Source organism: Haplochromis burtoni, unplaced genomic scaffold, assembly GCF_018398535.1.
Source record: "Haplochromis burtoni strain Fernald_Lab_line unplaced genomic scaffold, NCSU_Asbu1 Contig_250, whole genome shotgun sequence".
NCBI lineage: Eukaryota > Metazoa > Chordata > Actinopteri > Cichliformes > Cichlidae > Haplochromis > Haplochromis burtoni.
The window spans coordinates 36,208-54,352 of record NW_024582611.1 but is presented as its reverse complement, the minus strand read 5'-3'; the positions used below and the strand labels follow the sequence as shown (position 1 = coordinate 54,352).

General features: G+C 39.7%; 1 protein-coding gene across 2 annotated transcripts in view; it reads left to right on the top strand.

Moving 5' to 3' along the window:
* Positions 1-14,081, top strand: part of LOC102311726 (metal transporter CNNM4) — a 51,571-nt gene extending 37,490 nt beyond the window's left edge. The window contains exons 6-7 of one of the 2 annotated variants that reach the window (XM_005938624.3): positions 7,259-7,437; positions 9,723-14,081. In XM_005938624.3, the coding sequence (XP_005938686.1) occupies positions 7,259-7,437; positions 9,723-9,980 (437 nt within the window). In that variant the 3' untranslated portion in view covers positions 9,981-14,081. Of the gene's footprint in view, positions 1-2,642; positions 3,915-7,258; positions 7,438-9,722 lie in introns of those variants that run through there. The other variant, XM_042227233.1, reaches the window with a different exon arrangement.
* The last annotated feature ends 4,064 nt before the right edge of the window (positions 14,082-18,145 follow it).

Sequence of the window (18,145 nt, the reverse complement as noted above, 5' to 3'; positions counted from 1 at the left end):
GTCCCTCCTGATGTTGTTGATGACTTTTGAACTCTCTCCCTTCTATCATACAGTGTCTCATAAACTCATGCTTTCAGTTCATTCAAAACTTGTCAAGAACTGTAGTTCAGCACACAAGCTGGACCCAGAAGCAGAGACAATACGCCAAGGTGCACGCAAAATAAACTTTATTTCTAACTAAGCGTGTCCCAGAAGGGTTAAAGGAAAACACGCCGAGTAAATGGGAAACAAAGGGACCGGGAGATAAGCAACTCGGGAACGCCGTAATCAGGACCGTGGGAGGCTGCAACAGAATAAGGAAGAGAGTTACCTGGGAGCGGGGGAATAACAGCATATGCAGGGTAGAGTTATCAATCTTACAATCAGGGCTGGGCCGTGGGAACCGGAGGGAGGGGTTAGGGTCCGCGGGAGAGCTGCAGGGAAACAGAGGAGATGATGACCGGTGGTGATCCGAACTCCAGGCGGGCAGGAGGAGGCTCAAAACATGCCGAACGGTTACCTGAGCACACAATGAAAGGATTAGCGTTGTTCAGAGCAATCAGAGTTTCACAACCACCATCACCTGGGGACCAAGTTACCGCTGAAAGGTGACTAACGGACTGACGTGGAGCAGCTGGCTGAGCGGGGTTAAATAGTCCACCTGATGACCGCCTGGAATGGGATGCAGGTGTAAAGTCGACAGCCACACCCGTGGGTGTGGGCATCCCATAAGCTCCTTGGACACCGGGCCGCGGACCATGACAAAACTTCCTTCCTTTCTCTGCCAGTTTTATACACAGTGTCTATTTCTGCTTGTATTCAGTTGCCAGCTTATCTCTCTGCTGTTCAATCGAGCCGCATCAGTCTTTGTAGCACATCTGTTCAGTATCTGCGGGGAAAATCTCGGTGTGCTCACCTTCGATGCTGGGGTCAGACAAGATATCAGCCTGATAGCAGCTTGATCTGACAGATGTGGGACGTTGCATCAAAAATCTCTCTAGACAACTTACCAGAACCCTTTTTACATAATCCAGGAAAAATACACTCAATCTAAAATACTGCGAGGCTGAACGGGTTCAAACTGAGCTTTTTCAATGTGTTTAGCAGAAAAGCAATATAACAAAAAATGTACATTTATAAAACTTAGATAAAAGAAATTAGCTGGTAATATGCTTTAAGGACTAAAGAAATAAATTCATTCTGATATGAAATGAATTATCATTTAATGTTATACTTTTTCCCCCCATAACTCTGTTAATATATTGGGACCCAGATGAAGAGATAACACTGTGTTAGTACTGTGTTACTATGATTTAAAAAATGAAGAACTGAAAGTCTTTTGTTTTCATTCCCAACAATAAAAAGTTGTGAGAGAGAATCAGTCAGCTTTCTAAAATCATCATATGCACACACATGAACACACACTGGCATTATGAAAATATTGGACCAGAACACCCCTTCAAAGCTCTACCTCCTCCCTGTATCCTGCAAAAACCATAGCCTTGATTATTTTAGTTATGTTTTGAATTTGAGTATATTTATCATGATGCTCAAAAGTATTGACAGCTATTGATTACTGTAAAGTGTCAAATGTGAGCACCAGATTAATGCCGGGTTAGATTTACAATGTTTTATTATTTAGTACTTAGTATTATTAAGAAGCTCTATAAAATGAAAATAAACACTGTTTTCAAATGTTGTATTCATTAGTTCTGATCTGATGATCTGACATAAGATTTTCAAGATGACCGTACCCTAACTGATTCTAATAGATAAAAGCTTTTTGGTGCTCAAATTGGCATGTGAATAAAAGTTAAGCTCCAATTCTGTCTGCTCGCCATTGCACGGAGACTGTATGGACAAAAGCTAAAGGCTACCTAAACATTACACCTATAGGAAGTGCTCAGCCACTGACTGACTGTACAGCTTTTGTGCTGATGTTAATACCAGAGAAAGATGGGAACTGTGTGGTTATTGAGTCAGCAGACCAGCAGCACGTACACACTAATGCTGTGCCGCAGTGTCATGTGGTCTGCCACTTTGTGGCTGATTTGCTGTGGTTCCTTTATCTTCTATTTTGGTAATACCACTTACAGCTGAGAGTGAAATACTCAGAAGCGTGGCCCAATACTTTCATCCACATAGTGTAGACTGTGAAAACCCCAGAGCAGTGATTGAGTTTCAGTGTGTCTAACATTGCCACATTAAACCACAATTTAAATCACAATGAATCAGCATCTAATCTGACATAAATAATCTGATTTCTCTTCTGTATTTCCTTTCAGTTCCATATTCAGAATAAGTGGTTTACTCTCTCAAGTGCCTCAGATGGTGAAACATGTGAAATACTTGTATTTTCTTATTTTCCTTTGTCATCTTCTGTCACTCATTTCATCAAATTTCTGATCAATCAGACTTTCAGAAGAAGCTGCGTAACGAGAACCTGAAAATTTCACTTCACCTGCAAACGGTGTAACCCGACGTGTGGTGATTCTTTCAGTGGAGCAGAGTTTCTCCCGGTTTTGCATGTCCTTGTCCAGACTGGAAGCAGATCTGTCTCTCACTGACTGTCCCTCCCTCGCCTTCATTCCTCTGCCCCCTCTGTCTCTCCTCATCAATATTACCTCCTCTATCCTTCTTTCCTTCCTTCTCTCCTCTCCCAGTGGCTGCACATCGTCCTCGTCGCCTCTCCTTTAAGAGGTTTTCTCTGTTCTCTCGGTTGCCAGGTAAACGCCGGCATGTCTGGGTCCTTTAACACAAAGGACACATGGGTACTGGGTGGATGGGTAGAGCTTGAGTAGAGGGGGGCACTAGCTTTGACTCTGTTGTACATGTTGGGCGAATTGATGCCGGATCACTAAGAGAAGAGAAATTCTCATGGCAGTGCTCTTTGTGGGTTTAAATATTAGATCACAGATAAGACTTTTATATACAGTCCTGTAATTTTTGCTCAGTCCTCACCTGTCCTCACATCACCATTTGATTGCCCAAAGGTGCAGCACGTTGAGGTTTCAGCCCACAGATCAGAAGTACAGCGTTAGCTTTCTTCTCTGTGTGATTCAAGGTGGATTTGCCCTTTAAGGAGAGCAAAGATTTAGAGGTTAACAGCTACTTTTTGGCAAAGAAACTCTTTGATCAACCAAAGCAACCTCAGATCAAACTACATCTGTATTTTATTGTTACAATTTTGGGCAGTAAATGAGCAGGAGGAAAGAAGAAGATGATAAATCAGTGTTTTCTTAATGTAGGCCAGCATTAAGTTAAATTTACTTCATTATAAACAACTTAATCTCTGTTTAAATTAACTTATTTGTAAAAATCCGTTAAATCGTTTTATTTTTTTTCTCTCTCAGCCTGAACGGTGTTGGTTTGTGTTGTTACCACAGCCCACTTTGTGAACTCGAGAATGAGGCAAAGTAGGATTTTTAAATTGATTGAAACCCAGTGAACTCGATGCCCCAGTCAAAAGTCAGGTTTTCTGGTAATCTTGGGAATGCATTAACCGAGGAAGTCATCTTGGATCTTCACATATATTATCATAGGTGAATCTGCTCGGAGGCTAAGGGACAGCACGAGCGACTGCCAGTATTTCTAGAGTGTTATGCATTCATTTAAAAGAAAAAAATGATTTTTTTTTAGTACTCATAGCTTTGTTTAGTCACAGTCACATGTGTAACCAAAATGGCAATAACTTACCTTTTGACAACCTCTACACCAAATATTAGCCATAGCTCATTTTTAACTCCTAAATATCTGAATAGGCTCTGCTTTCAAAAAGCAGCATCAGTTATTTCAATTATATGAAGTGTAAAATAATCCCAAATTGCCTTTATTAGTCTGCGTGGGTTCCCTCCGGGTACTCCGGCTTCCTCCCACCGTCCAAAGACATGCAGTTTGTGGGGATAGGTTAATTGGATAATCCAAATTGCCACTAGGTGTGAATGTGCGAGTGAATGTGAGTGTGAATGGTTGTCTGTCCTTGTGTGTTAGCCCTGCGACAGACTGGCGATCTGTCCAGGGTGTACCCCGCCTCTCGCCCTATGACAGCTGGGATTGGCTCCAGCACCCCCCGCGACCCTGAAAAGGATAAGCGGTAGCAAATGGATGGATAGTCTCAAAAGTGTCTTTAAGGGTGTTTTCAAAAACGTTTTTGGATAGTTTGCTTTAGGCTGTTATCCATGTAAAGTATGTTTAGAGTGTTTAAAACTAGATTGGAGAGACTTGAAGACGGATGATGGAGATGTTGAATATTGTGATTTGGTGGTTAGAGAAAAAGAATGATTTTGGTCTGTACAGTAAGCTAATTTTGCACATTCGTTGATTCATAGTAGCACCGAGGCGATGCAAGTGTGAAATTGGCGTCTGTCGAATTTTTTGAAATAATGAAAGTTGATCAAAGAGTTTATCAACCAGAATGTCAGCACAGATCTTAAACTGGGAGGGAATGCGGGGGGAATAACACGATCACGTGGCATATCTAAAATAAAACTCAGAAGGACGGGACAACATCATGAGATTCACAGAAGGGACATGAATCCCCTCGGGGCTTAAGCTGTCTGCTCTTTGCACACTCTGCTCCTGATAGCTTCAGATGGGGTTGTCTTCTGTTGGCATCGCATGAGTTTTTAAGTATAACTGCTAATGCAATTTAAAAAAGAAAAACACAATGAGCTCCCAAAAGATCAATTCTCTTCATCTGGACGTACTGTTTTCAATGGAGAATGTGGAGCTATTAAGAAGCAGCATGTGAGCCTTTTAATTCAGCTCTTTTTGTTGTCCTTGACCTGACGATGTCACGAAAACACTCGTTTCAAATTGACTAAATAATATTAATAGCTGTAATAGACTGTAGTGTTTTTAAAGCACAGTAAGAAAAAAAAATTAAAATGGGTGTATGGTGATTGTTATTTAGAATTTGGTCCAATCACTTGTCTGCCTTACTGTTAAAAGCACCGATTGACTGTGCGAGCACTACTTCACAGGTAGAGGGTAGTTCTTTTAAAATTTTCAGTTTTGTTCTCAAAGATCCAGTAGGAGACTTTTTGGGGGGTTTGACACAGTGACCAGATCTCACAATAAGGTTTAAAACTTATGTTTTTAGTACACGTGGGCACAGTTTTATAACATCAAAGCATCATTAATAACTCAATCCAGACTAAAGAGTGGCTCTGTTCATCCTACCACTGAGCACATTTTGAACACAGTAAGTCAAGAAAAAGGTTAAAAATGACACTTACTTATGTCATTAAATGAGTAATAATGAGTAGAGAGATATCCCTGCCCCCACACCTCTGAAATGGTTGTAAAACTATGTATGTGCTAGGCAAACAGCATGATTGGTTCATACTTTTCCCATTTAGGCTTTCAATTGTGTCTTTCCAGGGAGGGCCGGGGTATCGCTATCTTTAACACTTGCGTTTTTAGCTAGCAGAGAGCATATGTATGGGGGAGAAACTTATGACCTCATTAAACACTTTCCTTATGAGCTTCCTGTTTCATTTTCAAGTGTAATTTTATACATTAAGATGACTTTTAGAAAAAAACCATCATGATGTATTTAGAAAAAATTAGACAATAAAGCCGGATATGCTTTATCATTCCTCTCCCTTGAGATAATCAGATCCACTCCTTCATTGTTACATGACAGTTTCACAGAACTAAGATGATGCAAGTTGAGAATTCATAATTCTCACAGATCAATGGGATAATGTCTTTTTTTTTTTATAAGGTACTTTTATATGTAAAGAAAGATTTGAAATTAAATAGGGTGCTAACTTGTGAGTGGTTGAGTGTCGTTTTCAGTTGTGGCTGCATAATAAGTTGACAGGATACAACTAAAGAAAGGTTCCCTACTGGATCTTAAAATGATTATTTTAGACAATTATTGTTTCCTGATGAAGTGACATCTAACCACTAACTTAAAAAGTAGCCATAGACAACCAGGATTAACTTTAGAGCTTAATTTCTTGAAAGCTAACACACTTGACATGTCTAGGTAAAACCGTTTCCTATGACTCACTGAGGCCCCCTACTGGAAGACTCACGCCAACTGGTAATAACACACATCTGGTAATGAGCTTGCGTGTGAAGCGCGTGTGTGACACATCCAGGAGTATCATCAGCTGGATGACGTCCGTGAATGTCATCATTGTGATTACACTATGAGTGAGCAGAGGGTGAACATAACAAGTCTGAGGGAAGTGGGAGGTGCATGCTGCATGTTATGGCCATCTAGAGCTAAAATGAGCTGAACTAATGGCTAAGCTGTACTGGTTACATTATGATTGTTATCATGTGTCACTTTATAGAGTTCCATGGAGGTTATTGTATGTAACTCTATACGTCATATGCTCTTGAGTTGAAGTAATGTGTCATTTAATCCATTAGTTTATTATTGATTAGCTCTGACTGGGAGTATTTTATGTTTTTCTCAGTTTTATTTCATTCTAAGTCAAATCTTTTACATTTTTCAATAGGACTTAAATTTCTGTGACTCTCAACCAGTTGCTCTTAGAACTGAAGAAGCTTCTTGGGTGAACTGTCTTCAACAAAATTAAAGAAGTCCAGTCATTTTTTTTTAATATGTCACACAGAAATATTAATTATTCTAAACACAGAAACCTTTCTTCTATCAAAAATTGAATGTGGGAAAGTTTTGTCCAGGAAATTTCCACCTGGAAAGTTTTACAATTGTTGACTAACCAATGAACAGTAAAATTTGAGGTTTTCAGCAGTTTGTTGTGAGTTATCACTTGAAAATGTGACACATATTTAAACATTGACTCACACTTCTGTTTAACAGATTACAGCGTCAAATATTGCTTTCAGCTCTCTTAATAAGTCCTTAATAAGTTTGATGGTGCTCTTGGAAAACTTTTAGATGTTGTTGGCTTTGAGCACAGCAGGATGCACGTCTTTGCTTCGGTGCTTAGAGTGGATTAAATACCTAAATATTAACTACCTTTTTTCTCCTTTACTTTCATAGGTTTAACTTTATTTCTGTTTAGGTGTTACTGCTGCTATTGCTGTGCATCCATTACACATTGTGTGTCAGTAATCACTCTCACTCGTTAATTATTCTTTATATTAACCTGCATTTGAAGCTACACTGCATCTTGTGCCTCTGAGGTCTCCACCATCAAAGGCTTTGAAACAGTAACATCAAGCCCAACCAACGGCATGGTTGGCCCGATAGGTGTTTATCACACAACCCTGTCTTTAAATGCGTAACAGGACCTGGTGCTATTAAACTTTCCTGCATGTGTGTGGGTGTTTGCAGAGTTTCGTTCACCATCCCATATCAGCGGCTTGAACCGAACAGCCTCGATGAGTGGAGCCGACCGGATGGAGTCACTTTCGGTCAGCGGCAGCAACAGTCAGCTCAACAACAGCATCCCCATGCAGCAGTACATACCAGACTTCTACGTCCGAGCCCTCACTGACCTACAGTTTGCCAAGGTTGTTTTTTGTGTTTTTTTTCTTACCTCCAAATTAACAATCAAGGCCTTTTGTCACCACATAATCTTTCTCCAGGGACTAGAAACCTTTAGGGGAAGTCTTTCCGCCATAAGGACCAGAGTCTAAATTATGTTTTAGAATTCCATTTTTAACTTTTTAACCAGTTCATGGGGAGTGGGTGGAGTGGGTTTGAACAAGCCTTTCCAAAGTTCATGCAGGATTTATGTTCCTGTGTTGGTTACTATCTTTGGCTATCTAAATAGTGGTCATTCAACCAATGCAGTAGCTTCAGAACATGATGGTGCTATGAATTGTTATCTCTGTGAAGGTTCTCAGTCATCCAGGTCATCGTAATCTAAGGAGCTTGGAAAGAAAAGCGTCTGGACTTCTTTGAGTTGCTTGAAGATGTTTCACCTCTCATCCGAGAAGCTTCTTCAGTTCTAGGGTCAAATGGTGGAGAGTCCCAAAACTCTTAAACACAAACTTAACAATGTGGTGTATGCTGTACAGTGCAGTGAGGAATGCCCAGACCTCTACATTGGAGAGACCAAACAGCCACTTCATAAACGTATGGCACAACATAGAAGAGCCACCTCCACGGGACAAGACTCGGCAGTCCATCTGCATCTTAAGGATAAAGGACACTCTTTCGAGGATGCCAGTGTTCATATTTTGGACAGAGAAGACAGATGGTTTGAAAGAGGAGTGAAAGAAGCCATTTATGTCCACTGTGAGCGACCATCTTTGAACAGAGGCGGTGGCTTACGACACCAACTGTCTGCCATCTATAATCCAGTTTTGATATCCCTTCCCTGACGCCTTAACGCCCACTCACATCCTGGGCCATCTGACCTCAGGAAATCACGTGATAGGGTGGGGCCAGTTTTCACAATGAGCTCACCTGAAACCCTGGCTGATTGTGACCCACACCCAGTTTCACACCTTGGCTCATGTGATTAGTTAGAGGATCATTAGGGGGTCCATTGTTCCTCTCGGTGGGTCACTCCCACAGAGCTTAAATCTGGGACTCTCCACCATTTGACCTTAGAACTGAAGAAGCTTCTCGGATGAGAGGTGAAACGTTTTCATGCAACTTAAAGAAGTCCAGGTGATTTTCTTTCCAAGCTCCTTAGACTATGAATTGTTATCATTCTTACTGGGTGAAAAGCTTGCTGAACAAGAAAAGGGGTTGAAGAGGAAGAAATGCATCAAAATAATATATTAGAAGCAAAGACCGTAACCGCAGTGGACACTTTTAACGGTTGGTTTCGCATCACTGCAAAGAAATATATCATAAATATTTTCTTCTCTGCAGAACAGACCAAGCTAAAGGACCTACACCAATACAGTGAATGAAATGAGCTTATGTTACCAGTTTTTCTGGAGATTTGTGACACTGGTGACGGTAAACAGCTACAATATGTAGACATGGGTCTATGAAGTTCTCAAAAGTGTAGGAGCTCTGGGAACTAGTGCTACAAATAGTTCTGATTTTTATATCAGGTGGCATTTAAAATAAAAATAAGGCTTTGACCTATCAGCGAAGCATTGCACTTGATTTACACTCGCCATTATTGCCTTCACAAACAGATGTGCATGCAAGAAGTGACATCACAGCTGCTGGAATGGTCTCTTTGGTGTCGTTTTTTACTACTTTTACTTCTCATGCTCCTCTCAGTTCTGATTACCTGGTGCAACCGACACAAATGCATGATTGTGTGGGTCTTTACCAGCATTTCAATGGAGTTCAGAGATTCCCAGTTGATACAGATGGATTTGAGAGTGCAGCTTTCTTTGCAGAAGACTCCAGCAAGTGTGGTGAACGATGGCAGTGCTGTGGTGATGTCCCACAATCAATATAGTGATAGGGGAAAAGTCTAACAGATGGACTGACCAGAAACATACATTTCCTTGCAGCGTCAGGAAAAAACATTTCATCACACGCAGCAAACAAAGGGAATGATTCACTTTAGCCTCTTTGTCAGTAAAGAAGTACAGAGTTTCCTGGATAAATCACACAGTTACCTGTACTATCCTTACATTGATCCAGTTAGACATCACAGTGACGTTATCCAATTTCTCGTAAAGTCAGACAGAAATTCTGTTTAAAATGCAGGCACACCTTTGGTCTTTAAAATTGAAATTTCCAGGACATACAGTTCTGAAAAGTTCTGTTGGCATGCAGTTTTAAAAGTACTCAGTAACTGCTAGAAATACAACTGTGCAGGTGTTTGCTAACATATTAAGAATGATAACAATTCTCATTATCCCTCATTTTTTTTCAGATCACACGAGCTCAGTACCAGAACGGCCTGATGGCATCTCGCCTGGACAGCACGCCGCAGTCCCCCGAGAGCAGCCACAACACTATTCGTATGGATCAGACGCCTCCCACCACCATCGGTAACACCACCATTACGGACCTGGGAGCAGACTCCACCCCTACGGAGAACGGCCCGGACGAGACGACGCTTCTCCTCCTCAATGAGCAGAACTCGCCACACACAGGCAACCACCACAGCCAGGTGGAGAACAGAATCTGACAGCCTCCACTGGTACCAGCCCTCCATACTCCTACATTGGCCCACGTGCACTACTACGCCCGGTTGTATGCCGAGGAGGGGAGGATTGTGTGTGTGAGTGTGCGTGTTTGTGTGAGTGGGAATGCAGGCACAAGCTGATGAGGCCCAAAGAGTCAAGCCACGTTCATACTGTGTAAATATGCAAAGATTAAACACACACACACAATCGCGCACACACAGAGCAAACACACACTGATGAGCCAAAACATTTTGACTGTGCTTAGAGGATGAACAGGATATTTACGGCCATAATGTTTGGGCTCATCGGTGTACACACACATACCAAAGTCTCCACACCTCTACCGATCGATGGAACTAGTATCGCGTCAGTGTTTGCACATGCCTCTTGATCTGAAGGACCTGTTTGTCTGGACCAGAAAGCTCCTCCATTTCTCGTTCAGAGGTGTTACCGATTATTTAAGTGTGTGTGGTGTAGTGTGTGTGAGAAAGAGTGTGCGTTGCTTCTAAACCACTGTCCCTAATCAGAGACTCAGGGAGACTCCGCCCTCCTCCTCATTTCCGGATGTACGTAAAAGCAAGTGTGGTCGAAAGCCCCAAACCAGCCCATCGCCGCATGTGTAGCAACCTGCATCCCCCTCCTCCATACAGCTAGAGGACAAAGACGACCCGAGCATGTCTGCGGAGTTCACACAAAGTAATACGTGTACCATAGAAATTTATAGTGAGATATTTATTGGGGGGATATTGTGGTTAAATGAGGATGGGGATGGGGTGGATTTCTATCTATAGAGATATATTTTCTCTTCCTTGTTTCCTGCATAGAAACAGCTGGTAGCCCAGAGCCTTTATCCCAGAGTTGTTAAGAGATTTGCCGCTGATAGACCACCAGTCTGTATTGTGAACAAGACAATCAACATGAATATTTTGAATGTGTTAAATTAAATATGTAGGGTACGTTAACTGTGGCTGCCCTGCTCTCCAAATGCCATATCTGTGTCACCTTTAATTCTGTTCCTCTGAGGACAGACGTGGAGTTTCTAGATGGGTTGCAGAGACGAAGGCGTTCGAGAGCAAAGAATCCTTTCCTACTTTTTTTGGGGGTTTTTTTGTTTTGTTTTGTTTCTAAAGACGATGGGTAGTCTGTGTCTGTGCGTGAGTTTGCGTGTACGAGACCAAAGCTGGCCATCATCTGACTTGTTGGGAGCAGAAACCAAAAGTGAGAAGCTTGATCACCTCCTGACTGGAAAATACTTTAAGAAATCTGAGAGTTTATTTATTGAGTTTAATGTCTGTGTATGCGTGTATATATTCTTGTTGATTTGAAGGGGAGAAAATGCAATTTTATTTCACCGTTTTGGGAGATTTTACATGTTAAAATGTTTCTTTCCATTCAGTGATTATGTTCGGGTTTGCTTTTTGTTTTTAATGTAGGAAAAGGGGGTCACTCTAACATAGTTTTTGTATTTGTGTCTCCAAATGCAACATTAGCCACATTCTGTCCGGTTTTTTTGTTTGTTTGTGTGTTTGTTTGTTTTTTGGTTATATTTTACCAGTTATATTTTACTGTACGCTCAGACAACGTCTTAAAGAAGAATCTGAAAATCTGTTTTCTGGTGGATTTTTCTTTCCCTGAACTCTAACAGGAGCACAGCCGTGTTTCGTGGGTATTTCTTTATTTTGTGATACTCTGCTGCTTTTAAGACACCCGTTGTAGAATTTTATTTACACACTAACAACTACATGTAACAGATGTTCACTTTTTGGTACTTTTTATTAGGCTATACTTAAAAGATGGTCATAGCCTTTAGGTTTGAAACACAAGCCCAATGTGGAAGTGCCTTAATCCTGTGTTCTTTCTAATGGCCAGCAGGGGTGACTTCTCTGGTTGCAAAGAAAATGTAATTATATAAAAGTTTATGAGGAAATAAATCTACTTTAAGACCACAGCAAAAAGGTTCCTTTTGAGTTTGCAGTCTGAATTGCAAGTTTTTTATTTAGTATAATTTGATGTTTGTTTAGTAAAACAAGGTCCCAATTAGAGTAAAATTGTGAATGCTTTAGCTCATGGCTGTCTTTTGATAAACAGGTTGGCAGTCCTTGGGCTCGCAGTTCCTCCAGTTGTCAACAGTAAAAATAAATGCACAACTTCATTGAAGATGAAGATGATATAAAGTTTATGGTTGCACCGCCTTTACTTTTTCTGTCATCTTTGAGTAGCAAAGATTTTTTACAAGCAACAAGTTTCCAGCTTTGCTCTAAAAGATGTGACCAAGTCTTCTGGGATATGCAGGACACCAGGAGTATGATACGAAGCAAGCGAAAGGAAAGATGATCACAAGCTGGTGTTAAAAAAATTGATTTTTCCTTTTATTGTTGCGGTTTTTGAGATCGGGAGCATTAACATAACACCCAGCAGCAAAAATGATTTTGAAATTTGAAGAAATTAGTATTACTACATCTACTACTACTTGTTTTCTGGATGGGGAAATCTGAAACCAAAAGCATTTCCGTTATTGTGGATTTTCCTATCTTGTTGAAGTGAGATGTCAATGAAAGTGAGTTTCAGCAGTGGTGGGAAAGGCCAGAGAGGTCAGTACATTTCCAAAACTTCAGCAAGTGCAACACATGATTAGAATTTTAGTGTTTTTAGAAAATAAACATTTTTGACGTAGTTACATGTAGTTGACTTAATGTTGTTTCACAAATTATTATTATTTTATTTCTTTCACCAAATACAAAAGTGATCCTCTAACATTTCAATGTTAGATGATGCATTTTATGTCTCAGTTGGCAAACCTACAACTTTTTGCACCAAACCAGGTGCTTTGTGAGTGTGACTTGTATATTTGAATCATTTATTTGGCAGGTTTAATTGCATGTTACTGCCTACCAAAGACTAAAGTTACAGCACTGATGCTGCTTATAAAGAGGCTGTGGCTGTTGGCTGGCATCTTCTGTGCAAATATTGCAGCTAAACAGTTTTGGGGAAATGCATTTCAAGCAGGCTGTGAATGTATTTGAGCACATGGAAATATATTTAGAAGGAAAAAAAGTGCTGCTTGAATGAGATTTTTCATCTTTTTTTCACACTTAAAATGCCACTAGATAACGCTAATGGGAAAGATTGTCAATAAATGGTAACCGAAGTCATCTATTTAATTATTCATAAATCAATCAACTATCCAGGTTAGTTGACACCAATTTGAATCAAATATTGAAAGAAAACCAGCAGCCTCTCCAACGCTTTAATGACAAGCCCCAGTGAGTAAACACTAGTTCTACTTTTGAATCTGCATTAGCTTCATGTGCTCATGTTTTACTCCGTTTCCAAGAAATGTTTGTATTTCTTGTCTTTTAAGCAACAAGTAAGAATTTTGCAAGTGACAAAGATTCAAAGAGTCCATGGTTTTTGTGGTCTAAAAACAGAAGCAGCACACAACACACAGTTGTGTCACAATGCTGCTGGTAACCCAAATTTCATAATCATATTATCACTGACTTCATCAAGTGACTGCAATAATTTCACTCCCCGTCCACACAGAAGCTTTCTCACTTTCTCACTGCTGTGTTGGCTTCACTACTTTTTAATGACTGTACTTTTTTGTGTGTTCATTCCTGTTTTTCTTTTTCCTTGTTTTTTACTTAAAACACCACAGAGACACACGCAAACACACACTCCTATTTCAAAGGACTGTATTTTTTTCCATGTTCATGTTGGAGTGGCCCCCCATCCCACACCCCCTGCTTTAAATTGTTCTGGGTTTGGGTTTATTATGGTGCACGTGAATGTGTTTGTCAGTGCCTATATAATGTGTGTGTGTGTGGGGGGGAGGGTTGTTTTGTTTTTTTGTACCTCAGAACACTGTTAGTGATTGTGGTAATAACTTTTTTTTTTTTTGTCTCGAGTTAAATTTGGGAACAGAGCGAATGGAGCGACTGGCATTTGGGGAAAAATACTGATTGTCCTTCATTCTCTCTGGCATGCTTTAACTTAAATATAAATAGACACAAGGTGTAAATACTGTTTTATAATTTCTGTCTTAATGAGTTTTGAAAATGAAGAAAGTTATTAATAAACCTGAGATATATTTCTCTACAGAGCTTTGTGATTGCCTTGTTTTGTTTCTGGGGCTGATCTGACATTTTTTTCCCACACATACAATACTACGCTTTTTAGTCCTCTATAATGTTTAAAGCTATAAATATATTTAATGCAAATCTAATTTTTCACCACTGACTCACAGATTTTACTTCTCGTTTTTGATAAAAACAAAACATTGCCTCAGCAATCAAAAACATATTCCTCTAGCTCAGAGGTTCCCAAAGTGTAGGGCCATGTATGGCGCAGAGCCATTGCAGGAGGGGCGCAGTATGGGGGGGGGGAAAAAAAAAAAAAAAGAAAATGAATACTTGGACACTGCTAGCATAATTGACAGGTTTTTGACGGGGCTCCCATGCAAACGCAAAGCAGGATATGAAGCATCGCCAAATATGTTTCCAAACCAACTTCATTCTAAGCCAAAGACAAGAAAATATGGTGAAGCTTATCTTCCCTTTGGCTTCACCTGCACAAGTGTCAAGGCAGGTCTCCCCTGCAGAACTGGTTTTCCCTTCGTCGGGAGCAGCGCTGGGCTCTCCAAATAACAAACAGAATCCCACATTCTTGATTTTTAGTTCACAAACACTTCTTGGCTAACTACTCCTGACATTTTGGAGATGTTTGCTCTTTATACAGGAAAGTTACAGCGGGATACAAATAATATCAGGCTGATCCTGCCACAATTTTTTCCCCCTGTCCAAATCACGGACAAACAGTATCCCACAGTTGTTTATGTTTTTAAACCCATTTTGCACAGAGAGGCATTTTTTGAAAAATTGTATTGATAGCAATGTTGAATATTAGTTATTAGCCATGAACCATGAAACAATTGGAAGAAAATTCTATTTTTGGAACCTTTTGATCTAATCCAAAAAATAAATAAATCTGAAATTGCATAAAGAAGTTCACATTTGTATCGTATTTACTACATCAGGCATTTATTATTTAAAATGCATTGTGCATTATGTTTAATTTAATTTTTTCAGGGGGAAGAAATCAAACTGATGATGTAGAAGTCTTAAAAACCTGCATTTCAAAAATGATACACTTGGTTTTGAATGGTTGAATTTAAATGGTTAGGATATGCTGCATAATTTTTACAATAATTGTGTGTGTGTGAGTGACAAATAAAATTTGAATTTGAATTTGAATTCCAACTAGTTTTCAGAGTTTTCAGAAGCACAAGTCTGGATTTATCACATCTGCATCTGTAGATGTGATAAATGGGGAAGAGTAGAAACGCGAAGAGAAGAATAAAACCAAAGAGCCCTTTGTGGTATTGGTCACCATGTTTTTTTCTTCTGACTTGGTAAGAAATTAAATGATCATTCGTTGAAGCCACAATAACGCTCAAAAAAATCATTCTTTTCCATCACAAACAAACTTAGACTTTGGTTAGAGTAAAATGCAACTAAAAAAATGTAAAAACAAAGATTTACTTTAATAATTAATCATTTTACATGAGTGAAACTCCACTTTATGCCAATGTAAATACATTTAACTACACAATCCTTGATTGTGTTTCTTAGCCTTTTGTGTGACACCCCTGCAATTGCCCCCATGGTGATCAATCTGTAGAGAAACAAAATGAGACAGAAAGACACACACCAGGCTGTCAGGAGGTTATTAATTTATACAGAGTGGCCTACTGTTCCCTCTCACTCCCAACTTTATTCAAGTGTTCAGCTGGAAAAAACTGGTTCTCCCCAGTTCGCTGTTTATTGCTTGTAGCCGCGTCACTCTCAACGGCAACACTTCAGCGTCTCACCACATGCCAAAACATTCCCCTTTGATGGATGCTGTTCGCTTTGGATGTACCCATACACACCTGATTCACCCAGGCTATGGTGCGTGCATACACACACACATTCTCGTTTTGCTATCTTAGTGAGGACATCTAATTGACCATAACATAATTGGAACCCTGACACTAAAACCAAATTTTCAATTTAAAAATGCCTTCAAGCTCGTGGGGACAGGCACTTTTGTCCTCATAAGTGACTGTTGGTCTTCAAGATGATCAGTGATATTTTCAGGTCAGAGCTTTTAATGTTGTGGCTAACCGGTATTGATGAAAGCATACATTTTCCCTTTCTTTTAAACGACCAATAGAATTACACTAAAACTATACTGAATTGGTGTCTAATGTCTTTTAAACGTAACCTTGTTAGGTCAAATCATCCACTCGGGTTTTGTTCTGGTATTCTTAAGTTTCCTAGGAGGCTAATTGCTTTGTGGTGAGCCTGTTGAGGCTTGAAATTTTCCTCTTCCGTGTAGTTCACCAGTCATCTGTTGTACACAAGCACTTCATTTTAATGATTATCTGATGTTTCCTGTTGCACCGGTAGTGGGAGAAAAATTTCCCTTAGGGTAAGGCTTTGGAAAGGCAGCGATGAAGAAAGGTTTCAGCTGATGAATGAGTCAACCTACTTTTAATTCCTGTGTGAAAACTTAAAGTCAAGAAATTGAGGTTAAATTTGTTGGAGCATTAAAAAGAGCCCAAGAGGGTCTTACAACTAAAGTCTGATGTTGTCAATTCTAATGAAGATGCAGTCACTTTGGAAAAGCTTCTTTTGTTTTAAACTTGATTCATTTGCATAAACACTGATAGGACTTTTTTTTGAATTTTATATTGTCATTTTTGCAACATTACTTGGTATTGCTACAATGGAAATATATTAATAAAGTAGTTGGAGCTGTGTCACCTCGAACACTATTTAAGTAGATTACGTACAGTGGCTGTAGACTAGATTTTACTGGAAGTTGCTTTTATCTTTTTCTTTCCTCCTTCCTTGTTGATGATTCTCAGAAGTTGTCTAATACAAGAGAGTATCAGCTGAATCTGATACTGAAGCATGGATTACACACTTGTCTATACTGTCCATTATTTGTTATTGCTAGAGCATGGTGTATTATATAGGAATGATGTGAATCAGTTGTGAAGGAAGTAGAAGGCGGATTGAATTTCAAACCGAAAAAATTCCAAAGCTACTGGCTGTGTCAACACCAGGGATTTTAATTGTGAAAATAGCCTAAGGGAATAATGTGATCTTGTATAATAGAAACAGTATCAGGTCTGATACATCACCTAGACCTGCTATTAGAAGGTGGAGAAAGGAGAGGAGTAATGATAGCTACGGGGCCAACCTCATCATATTGTCATTAGCCGTAGTGTGCCAAGAGAGATTTCCGGATGATTGCAGTTTCACTGTGATGCAATCCAACCCTGTGTTGCAGTCAAACTCAACTGGCTATATCTGGTGTTCTCAGGAAGAGTCTGTGACCAAAAAAGGAGTTTGTGTTGGAATGTAACAACATGTGTAAACACACCTGTTGCCCTATGTAGTTTGAATTATCACTGATAATAAATTACCAGCAGTCTAAATACTTTATATGTTGTCTAGGAGTTAATTTAACAATACCCTACACCAGGGGTGTCAAACATAAGGCCCGGGGGCCAGAATCAGCAGAGCAAACATTCCAGTCCGACTCATTGGAAATGCTGTGGAAAATGTAAAGGATTGCATAGATTTTGCACTTTTTACTATATTTTAATACATTTCACAGCTTAGAGTGGCTGGAGGGCCAGTCTAGTGATCAAATAGCAAAATTTAAAAAAAAAAAAAATTTTATGAAAATGTCGTGTTTTTTAAACTACTCTGCCACAGAGGCTTATAGTGTTTACCGACACAGCAATGCTGTTGAACAACCTCTTTTTTTGGACATCAGGAACATCAACAACTAATAACATGCAATCTTTTGGAAATTGCTCTTGGGTGAATGGCTTTCCTGCTTTGGCAATTGATTCACTAACTGCATAACTTCCATCAACAGCAGCATCAGTGTCCTTAATGGCTTTGTGGAAAAGTTCTTGTTTCTTCCTTTTGGTAGCTGCTCAGCTAGTTTTTTCCTGTCATTGATTATATTCCTTCAGTATGGCAAGTTACACATAAGGCAGCTCGCACTTTCACCAAACTGCAATGTCCATCTTTCTTGAAATATCTGGTCTTGGTCTGTCTGACATGTCTGATTTTGCTGCTGCCTACTTTGATGACATAGTCATTTT